At 59.2% G+C, this 24,648-nt stretch overlaps 1 protein-coding gene across 2 annotated transcripts in view; it reads right to left on the bottom strand.

Moving 5' to 3' along the window:
- Positions 1–24,648, bottom strand: part of GSE1 (Gse1 coiled-coil protein) — a 345,792-nt gene that overhangs the window by 34,237 nt on the left and 286,907 nt on the right. For both annotated transcript variants that reach the window (XM_054048943.1, XM_054048944.1), the window contains exon 3: positions 15,103–15,321. In XM_054048943.1, coding sequence (XP_053904918.1) covers positions 15,103–15,321 — 219 coding nt within the window. The remainder of the gene's footprint in view (positions 1–15,102; positions 15,322–24,648) is intronic.

The following is a 24,648-nucleotide window of genomic DNA, read 5'->3' as shown; positions in this document are numbered from 1 at the left end:
TTCAGTGGCGGAGGCACTCCGCCACAGCCAGGGCGTAAAGTACATCATGGCAATGAGTCTCGCTGTACAGTGCTATTAATAAGAGACCGTTACTCCTGCCCAGCCCCCCAAAGCTGGCTCCCTGCCCATGGAGAGAGAGGCTCCAAGACGACCATGCAGGAGATGTGCTGCTGCTGAAAGGGGTCAGAGGCATCAAAAGTGATTAGTTGTTTATTTATAATTCAATACCCCTTTATTCAGCACGCGGCACTGTCTGTGAGCGTGTGTGCTGCGGTTCTCATTAGGGAGCATCCTCTTAGCGTTAAAAGGCTTTGCCACACGCTGTTCGAATGGCCCAGAATGGATCCTCTCCTCAGTCCCGCCTGGCCCGGGCAGCACCACAGCCAGGAGAGGGCTTCCACACTCGAGGACAAGCTGGGCTGAAGTCACTCACCGAGGGCGTCTTTGTGCAAACGGGACAGCTGCCCGGCTTTCAGTGGTGCCAGATGCTGGCAGAGGGCAGGGGTCGGTGCATGAGGATCCCACCCCTTGTCCTCTCCCCCAGGGCCTGGCATATTTGGTCAGCAGGTCCGTTGCTGGGGGGATGGGAGGGCTGGAGTTCCGGACATACTGCCTCCAAAGGACCTTGGTTTTTCACCCCCAAGCCCCAATGCCGTGGAGGGATTTTCAAGGCCCTCTGCCCAACCGTAGGGGCTTGAGAGCACTTGGAAAAACCGTCTCTCAAACAGACAGCTCTGCTGAGCCTTAAGACAGGGGTCACCGCGGCTGCTCCATGATGCGGCCATGTCTGTGCAGCCTCACATCACAGATCTCCCCATCAGGCAGCCAGCGGCGCCAGCCCCCGGTAAGGAACAGCCGGCTGGGGTGGTGACAGCAGAGGGGAATATCTCCCCTAACAGCCTTTGCTCCTGACCGTGGTCTTATTCTCCAGAGCCCGTCCCCAAGCACCGCACTCACGGCAGTTCTCTTGCATGGCCAACAGGGAGGCTAAAATGTGCCTCACAGTTCTCCCCGCGACCCCTCTGGTGCCATGTCTAATCCGACACAGGGCAATGAGATCCCCTCTGGCAGCTGGAGGTCCTGGGGGCAGAGGACACGAGGGCTACTGTCATGAGCAGCTCACCAAGTTACTCTTGTAGTTCAGAAGTCAAAGATGCTGCTTTCGGATAGGAAGATCCTTGGTTCAAATCTCAGCAAGGATAATTGAGCCGTCTTCCATGCCCTCCCCAGTGGAACGAGAAGAGTTTAGCAGCAGGCTGCAGTAACTTACAAATATGGTGGGGTAGTCATTTAAGATTTGGCTCTCCAGGTCAGCCCCTCAGCTCCCCTGTTGACCCTCTAGCAGGGAACTATGATTGTGGCATTAGAGGAGGACAAACCCCCTCACAACAAACCCAGCTAGCAGTGCCATACTAGGTAAATGAGGAAACACATTCCTTCCTGACCTCCACAGTGATCACCCCACGCCCTGAAGCATGGAGATTAGACTAACAAACAGAACTACAAGCTTTATCGCTGCTCAGAAAATGTTCCAATCCCTTTTAAAACCCTGCCATGCTATTTGACTCAATAACTCCCTGTGGCTGATAACACGCTGTATGAGTACATGTGTCCTTCCCAGGGGCACCCAGTCTACAGTACGCCACCCTTCACACAGGCAAAGCTGGGGCAGCTACAGATGCCTAATGCAAAGTCCTGATATTCCAACTTTGAGCCAACATGAGAATTTTTCCAGTCCTCAGTTTAGCTGACTGAGCGGCATGGACATTCATCTCTGGCACTGGAGACGGGAAAGGGGCATCAGGGATGCCAAGCATGCGCAAAAGGGTGCCACTTGCGTGGCGCCAGCACCCGCTGCCAAGGACGCCCATCACGGCACACAAGTGGGGGCACAGTGACCCGAGAGCGTGACCGCTTTCTTTCAAGAAAAATTAGCCAACACTTGCAGTCGAGGCTGCAAAAGTTACTCTTGAGCGAGCGCTGGCGCTCGCAGACGCAGGCATTGGGATAAATCGAGTCACTCTTTGTAACCCTGGGGCAAAGCTCTGGCATTATTTGCATAATACATCTGTATTTTAAATTATACCCACCCCGGGGATGCCGGTGATATTTGCAAGGGAAAAATAAAACCTCCGAAATGGAATTAAAGTACCGAGAGCAATGCATATAGAAGGGAAAGGCTGGGCCAGAAATACAAATGGGATGCTAACTAGGGCACGCAGAGCTCATCATGTGCTTCACTGCAAATTGCTAGCATGTAAAAATGAGCAAGGACAGGCCAAGCTTTCGGATGTGTGAATTTTGTGCTCCTGAAAGATACCGCTGTATGGCCATGGAGACAGCAGCAGGAGCAGCGTGGGCTGCAGTGACCCCACGTCGCTCTGCCAACGCGCTTCAGCATCGACCACTTCCAGTGCCCGTTCAATCCTGGGCTCCTCTGCTCAGCCCGTCAACAAGCGGCCTAATTCTCTGCTGGTGGAAATGGGCAAAAGGCCAACCAAGTCAATGGCGCTGCATCCGTTTACGGCAGTTTGCTAATTAGCACCAATTCTGAGAGGGGACTTAGCGCGAAGGGAACTGAGTCTGCTCTCAGCCATCAGGTGTCCTGACCGGCCTGGGCTCCGCAACTCGGTCCGACTCCCCCAGCACGTCGCTAATGGCGTCCCAGCTGAACGAGGTGCCTCTCAGCTATGAGGCTGGCACAGAGCTGGATTGAATCCCAGGGCTTGTAACTCAGAACTGGAGCCTGCAGACCTTGCGCCCGCTTGGCAGGACAAAGGAAACGCCGTGTCGTGAGTTCAGTGGGAGTTTGGCACGGATCTGGGCCTGGCAGACTCCGTGACATCACTAGCACTACTGTTTTCTGTGGAAGGTGCCCAGATGTCACGGTGACGGGCGGCAGGATAAAGCTCTAAGATAAGATGTTCCCCTAATTCATCGGTGGGCTCTCTAACGCTAATGCTCCCCATGCTCCGGTGGCAACGCAGAGCCCAGCAACTCTCTCCGAGCCACCGTGAGAGCACGGAGCTTGGTGCCGAGCAGCAGGGGAGGAGCATGGGAAGTGGAGAAGCACCAGCTGTTTCACGTGGGCTGGGCATGGCTATCCGGGCAGGCTGGGGGATGGGGGAAACGAAGGGGCGAGTGGCGGAGTAATCCTACCAATGGCGGTGTGCGGAGAGGCATTATTAGCTGCCGAGCCCTATTAATTATTCCTGAGTCTCTTCGGGGAGCATCAGGGAGAGAAAGGCTGCCCATGACAAAGGAGGCGGCCAATACGGATTTGACACCCTCTGAGGTCTATCTTGTCAGCGCAAGGCCAACAACAATTAGCACCTAATCCCCTCTGAGCTGGGAAGCCATTACTCACCACGAGCTAGCGTTAACAATCAATACCACCACAATGAGCCGGGCAATTAATGAAGCTAAAGTCTTACTTCAGAACCTTAATTCTTGCTGTGTGGCTTTAAACGGGAGGGTTTGTGATCGTTATAATTAACTGGTGCTATTCAGCCAGGAGTTAGTCAATGAAACTAATCTGGATTGGAGATGACAAGAGGCACAGTGTGATGGTGTCACCTTTGTTGTCTGACCTCCTGCTTTCCGCTCAGTGATAGCAGATTAGCAGGCGAGGCTGACAGGCAAATGTAATTAACAGCTGAGACCCTGCAGAAGAAGAAAAAAAACAGATCTGAACCAGCGAAGCCCACAATCGGCTGAGGAGCTTTGGGGATTTCTTTGTGCCTCCTTCCTCCCTCTTCGCTGCGCCTCCCTTTCAGAATAAATTTACTCCTTGATTAGGCAAGAAAAGGTGCAGATTTCTGTCCAGCCAAGAAAGGCGTCGGGGACCCTGCATCCCAGACACTGCAAAGGTCTGAGTTATGAATGACTCATCCGGCAAAGCAACCTCACAGGCCATCCACAGTGTCTCTCCCCTCTCCTCCCCTCCCCTCCCTACCCCTCTAGCAAAGCCATCCACAGCTGGGAGGCATTCGCATTAAAGGCCAAACTAGTCACCATCTGCTGGCAAATAATGTGGCGCACTGAAGACACACTCTTTTTCCAGCTTCTTACTCCTGTCCGGTGGATAGAGCAAGGGACTGGGAATCAGGACGCCTGGGTTCATGCCCAGCTCGGTCGCCAGTCCCCGGCACCACCTTGGACAAGTCTTTAGCTTTCCCCTGCTTCGGTTGAACTATGAGTAGAATATACCACTAGAGGTCTGGTCAGCACCCAGGTCTGAGCACTTGGTTAGCCTAGCCTGAGTGTGAGCAGCCCCCCTGCAAAGCCCCGCCCGAGTTACGGCGTCCTCACCGGTGCCGCGCTCACCTGCGCGTGTCGCTAGGGCTTCTGGGGGCGCACCGCTGAGCCGCTCAATGATCCTTTCCCAGTGAGCTGGGGGAGAACTCATCTCGCTGGCTGGGCACATGGGGGAAGGCACTGGAGGGCTGTCAGCACTCGAGAGTGAGTTAGCCAGTGTCCTCTCTGCAAAGCGGGCGGGTTACCTGCCTGAGTGAAAGCAGCACCTGGGCTCTAGCCTATACCCCCAGCCAGGCCAGCTAGCCAAACCCCCAATCCCAGCCGAGGGGGATGGGTTGGGGTAACACCCGGGGCTAACTCTGCAGTGAAGGGATGGCTTCAGGGGGTATCAGCTCCTAATGCAGCAGGGCTGACATCTGACAGGCTCAGAACCCAGCAGGGCTGACCCAGCTCTCCTGGAAAGGCAAAGTTCTCGATGCTTTGCTCTAGCCGGGCCTCTCCACACGTACTGATGTTTGCCCGGCTTGGCCATGCATGAGGACCATGGCGCTTTGGGGACCCCACTGTGTGCCGTGCCGGCAGCATCCTTGTGCCCCACGATCCGATCGAGACACTGCAGGGGTCCTTGGGAACCTGCAGTCTAAAGGCGAGGGATCGCTGGGCCGACGTGGGGGTCGGCTCGCCCTGCCCCGTGGGAAGCCGTAGCGAGTTCGAGCCTGGGGAGCACAAGGGGGCTGGGCAGGCAAAGCCTTATGGGGCACACTGGGATGACACTACTGTACCCCACACCTAACCAGCTGGAGTTACTCCGCAGGCCGTTCCTTCCAGCTCAGACACACAGCAGCTCTTGAGGATAAGCCCCGCAGCCTCCCCGTTAAAAAATAGCCCTTCCCTTGAAATCCTTCCCCAGGACTAGATCGACGGGGCCTGCTCCTGCCAATTCGCAGCACGCGCCATGCTTCTTCAGCAAGCAGCCGTGGGTTCCAGGGAGGCGCAAGTGCTCACCACGTGCCCGGGTCTCAGCACCTGGCAGGGTCAGGCCCTAAAATGTGGCAGCAACGGGCAAGCAGGAACCCAGCAGCATTTCACTGGGGCTGGGAGCGGCTGGAAACCAGCCCAGCCCGATGAGCACACTGGGCCAGATTCTGGCCGCAGCGACGCCCTGTAAAAGCAGCACAAGCCCCCAGCGGCCAGCGCAGCCCCTCTGGGTTCACAGCAGAGAGAATGAGATTGGAACCAGGCCCTCTCTTCAGCCAGTTCCATTTTGGTGAGCCTCCAGGAACCCTGCTCTGTACCCAGCCTCCCTGAGCACGGATCCCTGGACAGCTTTACTCTCGTAGAACGGGGCTGAGCCGGCAACGCGGCGAGGATGGACCTGGCAGTCTCTATCCTGGAGAACAGCAGCACCGTGGGGGTGGCTCTGCACAGCCCAGGCCCTGGGGCTCAGATATTATCTTGATCATCTGTGTTACAGTAACACCGAGAGGTTCCGGCTGAGATCCGGCCCCTGCTGCGCCAGGTGCTGCCCACACACTGCCCATCCACCTTACAATCTAAGCAGAGGGGGAGGGCAAACAGAGGGAAATGGCTTGTCCAGGTGACCTGACAGGTCACCAGAACCCAGGGCTCCTGAGTCGGAGGCCAACGTCCAACCCGCTAGATCAGTGTAGCTGTCAGTCATGGACAAACACCGAGAACAAAGGGCCCTGGCTGCTCTGACATGGCCCTTGAGTTCACACGACAGACCTTTCCTTCCTGGAGGTTAATATCCCTTTAACAGATTCACGCAACACCAACAAGGGGGGGAAAAATGACTTTGAACTCTGCGCTGCATCTCCAAGCTCCCGGAACTCAATTAACATCCATTTGATATCAATAACTATGTTAAGCAGCTCCCTGTTTCTGGATGCGGCGGGCTCCCGGCGTGGCTGCTCACACACACAAGCCTTTCCCACAGCTTCTGAGCCTGCCTGGCCTCTTCCTTTGAGATGAGAGAGAAAGAAATTGCAAGAGAAACCATGTCGCTTTAATCCCCACCGGGCACGGCGCCCCTGGTTAGCTCTTGTTTTCCCCTTAAAGTCGTGTTTCAGCTTGAGCCGAGCCATTGACTAGGAGACACAAAATCCTCCTCAAAAGGCTCCGGCAGCTTTTCCAGCGGAGTTGCGGGGGGGGAGGGGGGGGGAGGGTTGCTAGACCTGGCATACAGAGTTCTTTGTACTGGGACTGGGGGGCGGCTTTCGGGGAAACTTGGTGGGTGAATTTATTGCTCATGAAAGAGGAACGAACAGCATTGGGTAGAGCCGTGTGGCTGGAGTGCAAGAGACTCGCTCTCCCAATGCGCCTCAGCCCTGCCCTGCAGCTCTCAAGCATTGCCCTGAGAAGAAAATGACCAGGGCTCAGAATCAGGAGGTGAATAAACATCTGTTAGGGGCCAGGGATGCTGGGGTGGGGGGAGGAGGCGGCCATGGCCCTCCCACTTTTTACCAACCATAAGGTCAAGTGACCGGGGGGGGGGGGGGGGGGGGGGGAGAGGACAAAGGGAGGGCGGGGGCGGAGACAAGCGAGCGGGGGGGGGGGAGGGTCTTGGGTGGAAGAGGAGCAGGGCCTTGGGGAAGGGTTGGTGCCAGGGTGGGAGGCCTCTGGGAGAAGGGGCGGTGTGAGGGTGGGGCCTCGGAGGAATGGGTGGCATGGGGGCGGGACCTCAGGGAGAAGGGGCGGCACGGGAGGCGGGGCCGCAATTCGGGCCCTGGTGTCCACCCCCCACACTTTTAGGGATCTTCTGCCACTCCTGTTAGGGACTGAGCCTCTCGAATTCATTTCTCCAGTGATCTTACCGACATCTGAACCTAGCTCTCCCGAGATGAGAGATCAGTGCACCAACCTACCGCAGCCTCGAGCATCACAGGAGAGAAACACACCAATTTGCGTCCACTTGTCAAAGGCCCACTGGCGCTCAGTGCTCTTTTTACCCGCAGCTTTTCCTAATGTCACATTCCTGTTCTACACAATCCACTTCCTCTCCCCGCCAAAGCCTCCCGAGCTAGATAATCTCATATATTATACATCTAGGAGATGATCCATCTCACAAACCCAGGCAGGCGGGGAAATCTGAAGACGGGGAAGGATTCTGCAATCAAATTATACAGTAGTTAAATCTAAATCAACAGAGAAAATGTGTGGCTTTTTATTATGAACCAAATTTGCTGGAGCAGATCTCTGTATATCGCTGCAAAGGAAAATGACTGCATTGGTGAGGATGACTGGCGTGCGAGAGAAAAATTTAAGCATCAGGAAATCAATGTCAGAACCCACTAATGTCGCTTTTGATGGCTAAGCAGCGAGACGTGGCTGAGGAGAATGAGACAGAGGAGGAAAATGGGGCGGCAGAATCTATAGCATTTTACAAATTGATTCTCCACCTTGTGTGCGGGTGGGGGGGATGCGGGGGTTGCTGACCCACAGACCAGCGCCCATTATGCCAGGTAGGATCCATGTGTGATTCATGTTCTCTTTCAGAAGGCTGGGCAATTCCCATCGTAATTATTAATGAATCCTCTGCCGTGGTGATCCTCCACATTTCAGAGGCCAATCAGCCGCTTGATGTAATCCTGCCACCCCACTCCGGGCCCCCTCTCGCTCTGTGTTCGGGGGAGCGTCCCTCGGGAGATTTGCCTCTTGGCACTGGCCGGACAGTGGAAAATGTTACGGTGCATCAAGCAGAGACGAACGGCCGGGCACAGAGATCTCCCCTGTCACCAGCAGCCCACAGCTCCCTCCCTTCCCCCGTCGCAAGACACAGCCCGGAGCAGCCAGATTGAAGCTTGTCTGCATTTTTCACTCCCTTCCCCGTGAGAAATTCTGCTGGCAGCGCAAATGATGCGCAATTACTGAACTTCCCCCCCCAATAAAACAGATGGGCTGCCAAACAGGCGCTGTGCCGCCGAAGGAGGGGGCTGGCGATTGACACACGCCATCCACGCGCTGCTGAGCGCTGGCGCGTTGCTCTTTAAAGGGGCCTAGCCAAGGCAGAGGAGCCCCAAACATGCTCCCCAACGAGCCGGGATTGCCGTGCGGTGCAACGGGCCAGCCCTTGGGCTCTGCCCATGCCCGTCTCCTCTCCAGACCAGGCTGGCCCTGGCAGCACGTGGCCCAGAGGCATCTGGCACAAATGGAAGGGCAGTGACCAGCGCTAGGCTCTAGCTCCAGAACCTGGCTACGCTCATCCCAGATGAGCTGGTGGAGAAAGGGAGGCAGGCCAGGGACCTGGCTTCTCTGGTTCAGCCGCCCTACGCACAGGCACTCCTGTGGCACCACCGCCGTGCTAACGGCATTAGCAGATGGGACAGCTGAAGCGACTTCACGCTGCTGTGCCGGGGAGAGCCACAGAGCTCTAGTGGCTAGCGGTGATCCTGGTTCACAGCACAGCCACTCCCACAGGGGCCGGAGCGAACCCAGCAGGGGCCAACCTCTGTCTGAAGGAGAGGGAGCTGGCTGGGGTGCCGGGGACGGGGGGTCCCAAGGAAGAAAATGGTTGGGCTTGGAGAAGAGCCAATGGCTGTGCAGGGACCTTTCTGAACTGCAGTGAAAGCCACCAGGGCAGGGCAGCCTGTGGCCACAGGAGCAGCTTGAATCATAGAATCTCAGGGTTGGAAGGGACCTCAGGAGTTCTAGTCCAACCCCAGACAGATTTTTACCCCAGTTCCCTAAATGGCCCCCTCAAGGATTGAACTCACAACCCTGGGTTTAGCAGGCCAATGCACAAACCACTGAGCTATCCCTGAGCTTGCTTTGCTTTCTTCCTGATGTCCCCCCCTTGGGCTCCAGGGCCCTGCAGCACTCCCAAGCTGGCTTCCCCGGGACAAGGCTCTCTGCAGCGCGGAGACGCTCCCTAAGGCCGACCCCTGCCGGCTGGTGCTGCGGGTGCTGGCTGCGCTCCAAGGGTGGGAGTCCATTTAGAGAGGGCGGAGCTGGCTGACGCCACCAGCAAACTTGAAGCGACAGCTCTGCCCTGCTAGCCCGGTCCATTAGCGCTGCGGGGAGATTCCGACTGGCTGGGGGCAGCTTGTTTGAAACCACTTCCCACCCCCCGGCCCTGAGAAGTTGGAAGATCCCGAGGCTCCCATCTGGCTTGGAAGAGTTGATGAGAAAATGGCTGAGAGGGAGAAATCCCAATGAGAAAAGAGGGTGAAATATGGCCCAGAGCAGGAGAGAGGGAATCTGATGGAGGAAAGGCCCCAGCCTGCGTCCAGCGTACCCCCTGGGGCCAGCCGGGCACTGTGTGCATGTGTCCGTCTGTCCTGCTGCTCCCTGCTGGATGGGCCAAGCCCTGCTCTGTGTGCGCGAGGGTGTGAGCGCCGTTTAACGCACCCCACGCTGGCTGCCCTTCAGCTAGAGCGTCACATTTTGCTTGTTGCCAGGTCTCCCTTTTAAGTCACATGGGTTTGAATGACAAAGTCCTTTAAATCCTCTGAGCTCCCCCGGCCATAGCAGCTTCCCGCCCAGATTAGAGGCTTTCAATGGAAACGCGGGTCAGGTTTTCAGGCGCTTGTCATGCAATCCACACTTCCCCGAGCGGTACCACAGGGCGGCCACAGCCTCTGCGGGTGCCATTGCTGGGGTGATACCTTGTCCTCACTGTGCCAGCCCAATCCCGCCTGGCCAAATGACCTAGCAAGATGCAGGCCAGGCTTACGCGCATTGGGAGTATCCAAGAACAGCTGTGGCATCCTCTAGCACCCCCCGAACATGTGACGTAAGGAACGTGTGCCCACCAACGGTGCTTCCTGCACCCTCGCCTCTAGGGCTCCTGCCCAAAGAGTGAATTCCAAGCCTGCCTAGCCACACACGGCGGGATAACGCACAGCCAGCCGCAAGGGCCTGCGAAAGGAATGACCTCGCTGGAATGACGGAGTGACTGCCCGGGACGGCTCTGCCTCGGGGGATCAGGAACGGGATTCAGCTGGGCACCTCCAGGAGGCCCCTCTCCCGGAATCGCACGTCCTGGCCTGGGCACGCTGGCGGGCGGGTGTGAAAGGAAAGGAAGCTGCACCGTGTGCCCCATTGCAGCCGCAGCAGAGAGGCCAGCATGCAGGGGAGTGCTGCAGAACCCTGCTGGCAAGGCAGGGAGCGAGGGCACCCGTGCTGCAGGGAGTTAAAGGTCTTTGCTTCCCCCAGACTGTGGTCCCAAACCAGGCACTGTTACATGAATGAGAATCTGGAGCATGGGGCCGGGAAGTCCTGCCACTCCCTGCTACCCCCCAGCCCTCCACTCTTCCTCTAATTCCTACCTGCGCTTCCTCCCGCCGGCGCCCGCGCGTTGCCTTTGGCCGGGCTCCTGTTAAATAGCCCATGAAAGAGAAATCCATTTCTCCAGGCCGGCACCCAGCAGTCGCCGGCTTCATTATTAGCAGGGCAGTTTGGCTGGTGAGCGAACGCACGGAGGAGCCTTAGGCAAAATAAAACTTCACTGAAGCATGGCAGCCGAGGTGGGGGCAAGGCCGGCGTCTCTCCTCCGCGTTCTCTCAGGGGACAGCAAATGAGATGGCCTGTGGATCACTCCATCTGAACCGAGTGTTTAAACTGCCCCCTCCAGACACGATGCCGAGGAAAGACATTAGCCCGGGAAGCAGCAGGGAGAGCAGGCAGTTGTCTAGGGAAAAACACGAGGGAGCTCGCCAAGGCGGAGAGGAGTGAGACCGGGCCTCAGACCACGGCTTCGAAGGTGGTTAGAAAACCCAGGGCCAGGGGCGCAGTGCTGGGTCAGCTCTGCAGATAGGTCGGCAGGCAACTGGGCAATATGGGCTGCCACTCCATGCCAGGGCTCAGCTGGCACCGCAAAGAACTGGAGCAGCCGTGGAGAATCAAACCACTCCGGGTTATCGGAATGAGACAAGGAAAACCGTGGCCGTGTAACAGGCCTGCAGTGATGGTGAGAGCATGTGTGCGTGCACGCCAGGCTCCCCCCGCCTCTGCCCCCAGTTTCTGTGAGTGCGGCAGAGCCCACAAGTGGGTACGGGGTGGCTAGATCTCCCCAACCCTGCCCACATGCCCAGCATAGGCAGCTGCGCACTCAGATCTGGGCCGACACAGACTGTTCTAGCAGCCGTGGGGGTCTGAGGCTCCCCCCACGCCTGCCTCCTGCCAACACTGCCCCTACTGCAGCACTGCGCCTCCGACACGTCCCCCACAACCCTCCATTGGCTTCCATCCTGCCCCCTACTGCTGCCCCCTCCCTGCGACTGCATCAGCTCCTTGGAGAGACTCTGCCCCAGCACCTCCCTCTTCCCCGGCTTGGCCTGGCCGCTCCTGCCCTCCAGCGTCCCTGGGCAGCCGGCTCCAGCAGCATCAGGGGACCAACCATCCCCGTTCACGGCGCTGGCAGGGCGGCTCCAATGGGCTGCGGCACATTTCCCAGGCCACAGTCCCCCGCAGGGATTGGCGCCAGCACAGACCCACGAGTCGGCTGAAGTCCCACCGCGCAGGCAGAGCTCTGTCCGCAGGCACGGCGCTGGGCACCGCAGAGAAGAGGGGGCAGCACAGGGAGGGGACAGTCTAAGGCCTGGCTGGGGGCCCGCTAAGGGGGAAGAGATGCAGCCCTTTGGGGAGTCCCAGGTTGATTCTGTGGAGGGGACCAGTGGACGGTTCGTGCTAATTCTACCCATCACCAGCAAGAGAAAAACATCCGCTGAGGATTTGAGGATGGTGAGATGGAAACGGCTCTGCTCCTGACGCAGATCTGCTCCTCACTAGCCAGAGCGCCCGGCTCCTTGTCCTGCCCTTGCGGGTCAGTGCTGATCCCATGCCAGGCGCTTGGCACAAAGGGATGTGGTCCCGGAGCCGACGGGCCTGCAATCTAGGCAGGCCCCAGGCAAACACAGCAAAGGGAGCAGGGGAGGGGGCAGGGGAGGCAGAGTGCTTCTCGGAGGAGGGGAGGGCAGAGGCATGGGGAAGTGCCCTACAATCCACTCACACCCCGGGGGGGGGGGGGGTCACTGATCTCATTCTCCACAGTGCTGTTCCCAAAGACAAGGGTCTCTCCTGGGTCCCCACCCCTGGAGCCGCGCTGCAGCTGACCAGAACCCCCAGACAGGCCAGGCCCAATCCCCTGGGTCCAAACACTCGCTGGTCAATCCGACCTGGCTCTGAAACCTGCAGCTGGGCCCCCTCGAGCATGGGCTGCACCAATGGCTGGACCCCAGTGGGGCAACCGGAAGCAGCTTCTGACCCAAATGTAAGGCCCGCGGGTACTGTATGGAACATGCGGGAGGAAGGCACAGCTCTATACCAGCCAGCCAGGGGGTGGCTGCCCAGCGGGGTACGGGGTGAGCCCCTGCCCTTGCCCAGAACTCCTGCCAGCGCGTCGCAGCGAGGGAACAGCCCCGAGGGCCTAGGGAGCCTGTCCTGCCAACCACAGCCAGTCAGCGCCTGCTTAGCACCACCACTGGGCGGCTCAGCACCGCCCCCTGAGAGCGCTCGGGCGGCTCCTTCAGCGACAATTCAATGAGGTCAGGAAAAAAGCCAGCCGCTGCCAGCTCCCCCGCCCTGCCAAGTGAGAGGCGCCTGCCAGACAGTTGATGTGACAGGTTTAGGGCTGGCAGGATTTATGGAACGCTTGGGCTGCGGGAGAAACAGGCTGGCACACAGACAAGCAAACAGGCCCCGGCCTCAGCCACCTCGGGCTGGGCTGGCGCGAGAGGCAGGCCCCAGGGCCCAGGAAGGGACGGCGGCAGAGGGACAGGGCGGCGGCTGGGGCTTGGCCGACATGGCCAAGTTAGCTCAGCGTCGCTGTCGGGAAGGAGTGCGGAAAAGCTGCCACCCCGCAGGGACAGAGCTGTGCTGGCCACGCCCAGTGCAGAGCCGGGAGCCTGGCACAAAAGCCCATTTGCTGGTCTAGCTTATTGCGTTCAGGCAGGTAGGTTAAGCTCTGGCCAGTCTAAGCTGCATTTCCAGGGGGGCAAAGCTCCGCCAGCCAAGCCTTCAGTGCCGGCAAGGCAAGGCAAGGCAGCCTCAGAGGCCCTGAAGGGGGGGGATGGGGCACAATGGGGCTGGCAAACACAAATCCCGCATGACCACAACCTCCCGCAGTCCTTGAACAGCTTCCTGGCCTGGCTACAACCTTCAATCCCAGCCTGCAGGGTCGGTGCAGGGAGCGCCAGGCCAGGCGCAGCGCTGCTCCCCAGGTGGCGCTTGCACGGCTTGCCAGGGGCCCCGTTCCACCCCCCAGGTGCTGGGCACTGCGCCGTGGCTAGGGAAAGCCGCACGGGGGCCCAGGCCTCATGTGTTCCCCACGGCACAGCCAGAAGAGAGGGGGCGGGCGGCGGGGCCGGGGACGGTGGGAGGGGAGGGCTTTGGTTTACGCTGGCTGCTCTATCCCACAGAGCAGTCCCGTGTGTGTGACGAGCGAGCAGTAACAGCAGCCACGGCCCTCCCGGCACCTTGTCCTCACAGCTGGGATCGGAGCACCTCCAGCCCGCGCCCCAGGGCACAGAGCCCCCAGGGCACAGAGCTGGGCTCCGCAGCTGGGTCTGGGTTAATATCGGGAAGGGGGTTTAAGTGGGGAGTGGAGACAGGTAACAGGGTGTCAGAGTGGGCCTTGGATTGGCTTTGAATGATGGGGACACGCCCAGAGGCTAGGGTGACGGGCAGTAACGCCTTTCTCTACAACTGCATTGCTGGCCTTGCAGGATCTGGGGATCCCTTTGCTCAGAGCATTGTGCCCTTGCCCTGCCATAGCCCTGAGGGGCGAGGGAGCACAGGGCCCCCTATCCCAAAGACACAGGGGCAGACACTGTGCTCAGACACAGGGCCTGATCCTGCAGCCTGCTGGGCTCCCGCTCCAAGGCAGTCACCCCACTGATCCGCACAGGTGTTGCCAAGCAGCCCATCCACACCTGTCTCACATGAAACCACGGTCCTGAGTCCCTGAGCGATCACAGCAGTGGGGCTGTTAACCCCGGCGTCCTGCCCGGTCTCCGGTAAGTAACACTCTGCCCATCCGGTATCCCCCTTCAGCTTCAGCGAGACAAACACTTCTTCCCTCCTTGCCCCAAACAACTGCACAGAGCATTGCTGTGTGCTGTTCCAGCTGCAGCAACCCACCCCCGAGGCGGCTGCATCTCAGCACTGGGTGGGTGATTCCTGCACAAACAGTTGCCAATCCCCACCCCAGAAGCGGCTGCATCTCAGCACTGGGTGGGTGATCCCTGGACAAACAGTTGCCAACCCACACCCCAGAGGCACCTGCCTCTCAGCACTGGGTGGGCAACCCTGTATAAAAAACTGCTGCATTTCATCCTAGAGGTGACTGCATGGGGGTGGGGGAATCCTTGTGCAACAGCAGCTGTGTTCCGCCCCAGAGGTGGCTGCATTTCAGTACCAGGTAAGTGACCCTTATATAAACAGCTGTTACATTCCACCCCAGAGAAGGCTGCATTTCAGCACAGGGTGACATGATCCCTGTATATCCCTTAACCTAGCCTCACTGGGGGGCACTGGGAGTCTTGATTCAGGTTTGTAAAGCACTTTGAGATCCGGGGGTGAAAGGTACTCGAGAAGAGCAGAGTAACGCCATCACCACCCGCACGCCATGTTCAATGCCCTCCCAAAGCGGGTGCTGTGCATGGTGCTGGACGGGAAAATCCCTGCCTGACCCCCACTGTCCATCACTCAGCTTTGTCCTGAAGCTTGGGGCTCCTTGAAGGGAGCTGCTGTGAGTGCCTGGGGTCAGCTCCGACCTTAGGCGAGTATCTCAGAGCGGGGCTGGGCGAGGGGTCTGTCTCAGGCACTCCCTCCTCCCCCACCCCCCCGACGTCATTTCCAGGGCCCCTCTCCCTGCTCCTCTCTTACCTCTGGGTTCCTCTGCCTGTTTGGCCAGTTTGCGCAGGGCAGCAGCGAAGCTGGAGGAAGGCGCTGACTGGACTGACAAGGAGCTGTTGGCCGCTGGGCTGCCATTGGGCACAAGGGAGCCATTGAGAGGAGAAGGGGTCAGGGGGCTGACGGTGGCCGTGGTCCGGGTCGCGGTGGAGAGCATTCCTAGTGAAGGTGACTTTGGCTCATGGCTCATGCCTGAAACAACGAAAAGAACAATCCAGATCACCGGGAGAGAAGGCGCCCGAGTCACCCGAGAGTCGCGACTGCGCGCAGGGACAGAGGCCAGGGCAGACGACAGCAGTCGGCTCCCTGGCACGGACATGGGCAGCCCAGCAGCCATCCACCCCCGGCACCCACGCAGGGCTTTCCAGCCGCAGATCTCAAAGCGCTCTGCAAAGGCAGCGCCCCCGTTTACCGAGGGGGAGACCAGGGACAGGGACATGACTGCCCTAAAGTTGCCCCCAGTTGAAGCCAAGTCTCCCAGCTCCCTGGTCACCAGTCACGGCTGCCCAATGCCCAGCAAGGCCAGCCCCGGGAGGTAGTGGGGGAACAGGTGCGTCTCTTAAGGGAGCTGCCCAAGCCCACGCCAGCGGTTGCCCAGCAGGGCTGGGAGTCTCCTCTGCTTGCACCCCCAAACTTGGATCAGCCTAAGGGGGCAACCATGTACAATCACCATAGCTCACCATCCACCCAGGCCAGCTGCCTCCCTGGTCTCTCTGGGTGCTACATGAAGCTCCCACTCCGGCATCTGAGCGTCTCCCACTTGAAGTACCCTCCCAATGCCCCCCTCCAGAGGGGCATGCTGCCCCCATCTGAGAGACCACGGGCCCGGGCCCCAGAGCTCGTGAGGTTCCTAACTTCCCTGGGAACCTAAGGAAAGTGACTCAGCCAAGAACCTGTGGTGGGGCCAGGAATTGGACCCAAATCCCCATTCAGTGCTCCACCCACTGGGCCATCCTTTCCACCCACACAGAACTGCATCGAAGACGCCGTATGCCAACAGCGTCCCAGCTCCAAAAGGAGCCCGCCTGCCACATCAATACTGATACAAGTCCAGCTGACCCCGCGCACTACGAGCGCCCTCCCCTCCCCTCGCACTGCGGACTCCCAGGAGGAGACCGCCGTTACAAACGAGCCCATCTGGAGGAAGTCACGGGCAGCCGTGTGAGGGGAAGAGGCAGAAACTGATGCCAGGCAGGTTCCAAAGAAAGCAGGAGCAGACCTGCCCAAAGGGGAGAGGCAGCGGCGGGCAGACCATTGGGGCCAGATCCCAAACACAGACGTCTTGGAAGAAGGCCTGGGGTCAGGCTGCACCGGCCTAGGATCTGCTAGAACAGGAGCTGTTGGACTTTCAGTCCTTTTCCCGAAATCCAGTGGGAGGGGAGGGAATCAGAGACAACAAAAATAGTGACTCTAAGCTCTGATTTCACCATCCCACCGGGACTCACAAGATCGGACACTGAGCAAGCAACCGGGCTTCCCCCTTTGGCTCCGCGGGGCAGGGGAGGGGAGAAATAGACGAGGATTTCAGCCAAAGGCAAGAAAGTCTTTGAAACCCTCCTGCCCGACGAGCCCAACCGCCCCCTGGCCTGTGGAGTCGCATGGCGCCGGGGGCACAAAGCATGGCCCCTTCTCCCATCCTCTCCTCCGAAACCCAGCCCCAGAACAATGAATCAAACGCCCACCCGGTGCCCAGGTCAGCCAGGCCACTTCCCTGCAAAGGAGAGAGTAGAGAATGAAAGAGCTTACAGAGCGCAGGCCAGCAGGTGACTCCCGGCTTCCGTCAGCTGATGGCTCGGGGGCTTTGGGTTTAATTTCTGTAGCCCGCGATGGATTATAAAAGAGAGCGGCGCTCAGGGAAACCCCATTCTTCCCAGCGAGCGCTCGGAGCTTATCTAACAAAGCAGCGGCACACAGACGCTGCTCCCCACAGAAACCAGGCTGACACTCTCGGCCGAACAGCTGCCGCGAAGTCACATGGCCCCAGCTGATCTGTAATATCCAGGGCCGCTTTTAGATAACAGTGGTGTTTTGTCAGCGCAGCGCCCAGCAGCAGGCCCTATTGAGCGCGTCTGAAGCAGCATTGATCCAGGAGTTTGACCCCGCCGTGTCCTCCGCTCTGGTGCTAAAGGCGGAAGAGGGAGAAAGCAGGCAGGAGCGGGCTGAGCCGCCGCGCTCGCCCATGAGTCTGCAAGGGCTGAGCAAGAATTAGCACAAACTGCACCACTGATTGCTCAGCCAGACACAGGGGCTGAAGGCCCTCAGCCGTGGCCTCGCAGCTGCCGCTCGGAGCAGCGCACGGGGAGAGGTTGCTCCAGGGGGCTGGCGGCAGCTCCTCCCACAGTGCCGGGGGCTGGCTGTCCCCTGACTCCCTGCTCCGGGCTTCTCGCTCAGCTGGGAATGAATGGACTCAAATACAGCTTAGGAAAGAGGAAGGGCCATGGCTGCCAGGCGGTTCTGCCAATGCCCCTCATTCCCGACCCGCAGCCCCTGCTAGTCATCCAGCCCTGGGCTCCCCCAGTACCCACAGAGTTCTGCCAATGCCCCTCAATCCCGACCCGCAGCCCCTTTACCATCCCAGGTCTGGGCAGAAATTGCCGATCAGGCTTCACACGGTGTAAAGAATTGTTTTGTGGCAGAACAAACATCCATTAGCCCCTCACACCCATTGCCCCCACGCCCTGAGCCAGGTGGGAATCCAGGGTTATGGGGTGAAGGGCCATTGCAGAGACGGGAACACCGACAGCCATCGTCGCCCGCCCTCCCTTCCCGCCAGGAGAACATTCCTAGCCTGTGGGGCCGCCCCTGCGCTGCAGTGTCACTGCGGACACTGGGGCCTTAGCACTCGCTATGGATGGGGCAGGGCTTGGCTCACCTGCCAGCAACAGGGCGCCAGGAAGAGCTGCAAGGGGAGGACAGCCGGGGTAACTGGGTGAGCTCAGAGCCAGGCAGGCTCTTGCCAGCTTGTGCCAGGCCCCATTTGCCCAGGAAAGGGCAGGCTGGGGCATAGATTCTGTGCCTCTGGCGGACAGGCTGGCAGGAGCTGCCCGGCGCCCAAGCAGTGATCCGTCAGAGCCGCCCATGAACACTCTTCACTGCAGTCAGACCTACTCTGCCGGCTGCTCTCTCGGCTTGTAGCTCCAGCCGGAGCTCTGGGTTCAAACGGGGCCGTGGGGCGTTACCGCCGCACCTGACAGAACTGGTTTGTTGCAGGACGCCCTGGGGGAAGTTCTCTGGCCCTCCTGGGGCTGGGCAGGGATCAGACCAGACAGTCAGAATGATATCCCTGACCGGAGGCCGGCCAGGGCCTCCAAGTGCCAGGACAGCGCCCGCCACCTTCCTGCACTCAGAACAGGCTGCAGAGCACCGGAAAGCCCACATCAGCCCCGGGAGACCAGGGCGTGTTGCCTCACAACAATCTCCTCTGGGCTCTCTGCCCCAGGCTGCCGTCCCTGCATCGGCGGCCCCCCCAGGGAAGCTGTGCATCTGGCTCTCCTGGGCATGGAGGTGGCCAAGCAGGAGAGGGGGCACACCAGGAAAATGCCACTGGGTTCAGAGGGAACTTGGCACTGATGTGACCCCAGGGGGCAGGTCACAGCTTCCCCCAAATCACCTCAATCTACAAGCTCCCCTATTATCCCCCCTGCCCTGGCACCGTCCAAGGGACTTCTCCAACCTGGGAATCTTCCACACACAGGGGGGACCCCCACACCCGGCTCCCATCTGCTGTGGCCACTGGAGCCAGGACTTTCCCTCTCCTGGGCTGCCCAGAGGAGCCCTTCCCATCGGAGGCCCAGCCAGACCTCTGCCGCAGAGCAGCTGGGCGCTAAGGGGGCCAGGTGACAGCGAGGGCACAAAGGCTGCGCTTTGTCCCAGCTGCATGGCGCCACCTCACCCCTCAGCCCAGGGGTTGTCTCCATCTGAGGAAGGCCCCATCTAATCAAGCCTCTGGGGCGCTAAGCGACCGGGCTCCGGGGGATACAGCCCAACCAACGGGACCAGGGAGCCCAGAGAACCAGGCTGGGAACAAGAGCTGGGCCCAGCCTCCTAGCACGTTCCACACGCAGTCTTGGTGAGGCCTGGCTTGAAGCCTTTCCCCACTCAACGCAATCCCCGGACGGCACCTCAGGAAGGGCCCATCTTCACGACTGCCTGGCTGAGGCCTGGTTCCATTTTGCAGCTGGGCCTGGGCCATCACCTGAGGCGCTAGCAGGCTCTGCAAAGGCGGCCCGTGAAACCGTGGAGCTTGTGCCATTCTGCCCTTCTCTGCACCGGACAGCAGGCTAGTTCTCCACACAGGCCGTCTTGCCTCAGAAATCTCCGGCACAGCAAACCGGGCTGCCCTTGGCGAGCAGTCGGCGTGTCTCACAGCACGTGGGCTGAGGGGGCAGGGAGCCATCTTTAGCCAAGACTTCCTTTCTCCAGCATGCTCACTGGCCACTGGAGTAAGATGTCTGTCAACAGCCAAGCACTCAGGCGCAGTGCTAAACCAACGGCCGCCCAGCTTTCTCTCTGGCTGTCACACACTCTCTGGTCACCACAGATTCTCCCCAGCTGGACAGGAGGCGAATTTCTAATGTAAAAACCAAACAAAAACCCTTTCCAGCTTCCTTTCTTCCCCACCCCCCCCGGCCTCTGCAGCTCCTCAGTGCTCCATGTGACACAGCCCTACTGCAGTGAGACAACAACTGCACCGCCAGCAGGACTCCAGGCACGGTGCCACGCACAGGGGGCCTACGTGTGCATTGAACAGGGATGCTTGAGAAGGCAAGAACTAGAGCAGGAGCAGCTGCTGCACGTCTGTGGGGAGACGGGGAAGAGGCAGGGAGAAAGCCAAGCACTTGAGTGGCCCGATTCCTGGGGAAGATGGAAGGGGAGGGCGGTGGTTCTGGAGTGTCACTCAGCATTTATTAATCTTTGGCCCCGGTGGCCTCAAGAGACACCCAGCGAGCCCGAGCTCTCTGCCTCTCCCCTCGCCTCTGCCCTCATTATAGAGGCATTTATTAACTTCTGCGCTCTCAGCCATTGACTGGAGTCTTGTCTACATGATCAGCTCATGTAAATTCATTATCCTAACAGCTGGGAATAAAACCCTGCCTGAGCGGGAAGGGAGCTGACGGATGAGGGCTGTGGGGGCGGCGTGTGCCAGGCAAGGGATCTCCTGCCTTTTATGGCACCTGCTTGAGCCAGAGGGAATGGGCGGTGGAGGGGGAAAAGGGGCTGCAGCCCTGAAATGTCTGTTCTAAACCAACATGCAGCATGTCAAACAGCAGCTCTTCGGCGCGCTGGGTCCATGAACTCTCCCAGAGCCGTCCCTTCCCTAAAGCCGTCGCCCATCACCACAGCCTCCGGGGCTCCTCACAGAGCCAGACTGCAGCGCCGGCAGACAGTCACCAAGGCCCAGGTTTTCCAAACTCCTAACATCCATCGTGAGCGGCGGGGGCGCCCGGTGGCCTGCGCGGTACATGTTTGGTGGGTCCCATGCCACAGCAAACCCCCTAAGCGCATCTCAGCAGAGAAGCCTGGGCCAGCCTGGAAGCGAACCCCATCTCTCGGGAGCAGAGAGTCGCTGCCCGGGCTGTCCCTGTCGCGTTTCTAATGAAGCTGCCCCGTCTCCAGGGCTGGCAACTCACCCCGGCGAGGCCTGATGGGGGAGGCACCAATCAGGACTCCTGGGTCCTGGTGCTAACTCAGCCCTGTCTCCTCGGGCCCTGCAGAGCGAATGTCACGGACTCACCTCAGCAGGGCGCTTTGAGATCCCTAGGTGAGCATTACAGCTCTTGCTGCCACACCCCTCCTTCCTGCAAGGCACCCGGCGATAAGGAGCCCGGATGGGTTAATCAGTAACTCCCCCATTCACAGGGAGCCGGACCAGCTGTCCCAGGGCACCAGCCGATAGAAAGCCAGCCTCTTCTCCTCCATTAAGTATGGCATCTGTATCCCGCCGCACCCCCCTGCCCAATAAATGGTTCAAGAAGCATTACTAATCAGCACTCTGCCTGCCTCCTGCCGATTCCATAATTACTCCTTCCTTTCATCCCCGGCTCTGCGCAGACACCAGACCTCAGGCCTGCTGCCTGGCTGCTCTGTAATTACAAGCTAATAGCTTCACTGAATTTTCTGCTGGGGCCCAGTTCAAGCACCAATCCCGCCCCTTCCCCCTTGACGACCCCCCTTGGGGTAATTACACCCTGGAATGCCAGGCGCAGCAGGCCTCCGCATTTCCTCACAGGAGCTCACTGGCGGCCTGAATTACCTAATCACCCCACTCGGTAATTCTTCATTACCGGAGAAAGAAATGTTTGTGAACAAATAAAGGACGCCCCAGAGCTGGGTGCACTGGGCCTTCCCCGCCCCCGCAGGCTGGGCCTTTCTGTGCCCCCACCCACCCACATACGCCTCTCCTGGGGGGAGACACACACAGAGCAGGCATCATCCCCCTCCAGCAGGGGGCAGGAGAACGGACAGACACACAGAGCAAAGATCATGCCCCCCCCCTCCGGCAGAGGACAGCAGGACAGACAAACTGACAGACACAGGGCAGGGCTCATCTCCTCCAGCTGGGGGCTGCTGGACAGACAGACAGACACAGGGCAGGGCTCATCTCCTCCAGCTGGGGGCTGCTGGACAGACAGACAGACACAGGGCAGGGCTCACCCCTCCAGCTGGAGGCTGCAGGACACACATACAGCATGTGATGCTCAGCTGATCTCCGCGGCTGCATAATAAATTCCTTGTTGCCTTCGGCATGTTCCAAGCTCACTGGCACAGCAGCAATTTCCCCAAAGAACTGGGCAGGAAGGGATGCCCCCTGGAGGGGCAGTCAAGCAGAGGGGGTTTAACGCCTAGGCTTTCATCCCACAGAGACCTTGGGGTCTGGAGGGGAGGAACGAGAGAATCCGGGGGCCGGAAAAGACCGATTTCCACAGGTCAATGTCTCGGAGGCCTTGCCCCGGCGGCCTGAGCCAGGTTACAGCAGGGCCAATTGCCACGACTGAGTGCAGTGCCGATGCAGCTCCCCGGGCACGGTGACCTCCTGCACGGATGGCCCTAGGGGATTACCCTCCACCCCGGCAGTAAGGAGAATCCCGAGGTGTCAGTAAAACGGGGAAGATGCCAAGGCCATGCCTGGAAGCCAAGCGGTTCCGAAGAGGAAGACAAGCTGCTCTTCCTATGTCAAGGCACACGGCGACGCGCTCCTCAGCAGGACAGACGCTGGCACGCCTGGCGGAACCGCAGTGCCCAGAGGAAGCCACATCTGTGTGGAGGGGCTGGGCGCGTGTGAGCCTGGGGCTGGGTTCTTGGCTGCGTGTCCACGCTTGTGCCTGTGTGCGTGTGCGTGCACGGGGGTCTGTTGCTGTCTATATGGGTCTGAGTTCACATGGATCTGTGTGGTCTTGGCTGTGCACACAGGGCACGTATGCATCACAAGTGCTGTGCAGAACACTGGGTTTTGCACACGTCCTGGCTGGCACATGCCAGTGGGCGGGGCTCGCACGGTCGCATGACATCCATCAGCTGGAGCCTCAGGCTTCTCCGAGCCCCTACCCTCAACCGAGTCGCAGGCTCCGGCCCTGGGGCCCTGAGTGTCATTCTGTGCAGGGTTGGACCTAGCCCATTTACTAAGAATTTCTAGGGAGATCCCAGTGCTGGGGCTGGAAATGCTTCAGATCCCAGCTCAGCAGCCCGAGCGCTAGCCAGCAATGTGGGCAGCACGCAGCCCCGCCTAACGGCTCGCGGGAGATCTCGGGATCCGCCAGCCACTCGCCAGCTTACATGGAGGGTGGCTGCAGCCCCTAACTACACAGCATGGCCGCGGCTTGCCAACCCCCGGCGGGGGAAAGGGGCTGTCCAGAGGGGTTTTCTCTGCAAAGGACGCCCTGATACCTTTTAGGAGATGCCAGGCAGAAGCCCTGCGCTCCCTCAAAGCATGCAACACATCCACTGAGGGGCTCCAGTCCGCAGAGAAACAGGGTGGGTCTGGAAAGCATTTTCTGCAAGGGCTCTGCCATTCATCTCCCCTGACCCCTGACTTGGTCTAACAGAGCCTCAATTTGTTACCTTCCCAAGCCCTCTCTATCAACCCAGGCTTTCCCAGAGGCACATGCATCTCTGAACCCCCGAGAAAGGGGCAGGAGATCTGCTGCGCAGCCAACATTTTCCTCCTCAGCTCTTCCCAGTCAAAGCCCCGGCACCCCACGTTCTGGTGCAAGAAGAGAGCCATGTCGCCAGCTCCACGGAGGTGCCTGCCCCTTTAAGAAAGAGCGGCCAGTGCACAGCATCAGTACAGGACAGACAGGTCAGGAGATCAATCCCTTTCATTGCCACCCACCAAGTCAGGGCTCCCTTTACAAGGAGGGAGGATGGCTGGAGGTTTCCCTCCTTCCCCACCACAGCCAACCTCCCTCGCAATCACAAGAGCATATCATGGAGAGTCCTTTAGGCAGGAAAAGTTTCGCTCTGGGGTTTCCCCCCCTTAATTAACAACAGTTCTGTCCCCCCCACCCGGCCAGCCCCGAGGTGCAGCCTGAGCCGCAAGCTGCTAAAAGCAGCATCAAATATTCAAGAGACAATTTGGTGTTAAGAACTCAGGGCGGAGCCGGCCTGGAGAGAAAGTTCCCACCTGACCCCAGGGGAGGGGAGAATTCCGCTCCGCTTAGCTCTCCCCTTCCCCCCTCCATTAGCTCATCCGCAGAGATCGGCTGGGAGACAAGGCACAGGACCAGCACAGCTGAGCCCTCCCAGGATGGAGCGGGAGGGAATCCCGCCTCTGAGCCTTCTGCAGGACCTGGGGCCGCATTCTTTCCCCTGTTGCCTGTGCTTGGGGGTGTCACCTGTTCCCTGGAGAACCTGTGCACATGTGCGTGCACACACACTCCCCGGCCCCCTAGATATGGAGTGTAATTTCTGGGTGGCTGGTACTTAGCCCTAGTCTACACGTAAAAATTAGACTGACCAAGCAATGCCACCTAGGAGTGTGAAAATGTCACGCTCTGAGCGTCGGAGTTAAGCCGACCTAACCCCCAGTGCAGACATGGCTAGGGCAACGGAAGAGTTCTTCCATCAGCCTAGCCACCATCACTCAGGGAAGCGGATTACCTGCACTGACGGAAAACCCCCCTCCGGTGGCGTAGGAAGTGGCTACGCTACCATGCTACAGCGGCACAGCTGCAGACAGAGTCTCAGTCAAAACCAGGCTCCAGCCGGTACGTTCGTGCCCAGTTTCTAAACAGGTCTAGATCCAGATTCCCAGGCCAGAAGGGATCACTGTGATCATCTAGTCTGATCTCCTGCATAGCGCGGGCCAGAGCACGGCCCTGAATTAATTCCTACCTCGATCCCAACAGATCTTTTAGGAGAAAACATCCAATCTTGATTTAAAAATTGCCAGCGTGGGAGAATCCACCACAAGCCTCTGTCAGCTGTGCCAATGGGTAGTTATCCTCACTCTTACAAATTTGCACCTTGCTCCTAGTCTGAATTTGGCTAGTTTCAACTTTCAGCCACTGGATCTTGTTAGAC

The sequence above is a fragment of the Malaclemys terrapin genome, chromosome 14 (genome assembly GCF_027887155.1).
Source record: "Malaclemys terrapin pileata isolate rMalTer1 chromosome 14, rMalTer1.hap1, whole genome shotgun sequence".
Taxonomy (NCBI): Eukaryota; Metazoa; Chordata; order Testudines; family Emydidae; genus Malaclemys; species Malaclemys terrapin.
The sequence above is the reverse complement of the archived record's forward strand: the minus strand, read 5'-3'. Positions and strand labels throughout refer to the sequence as shown.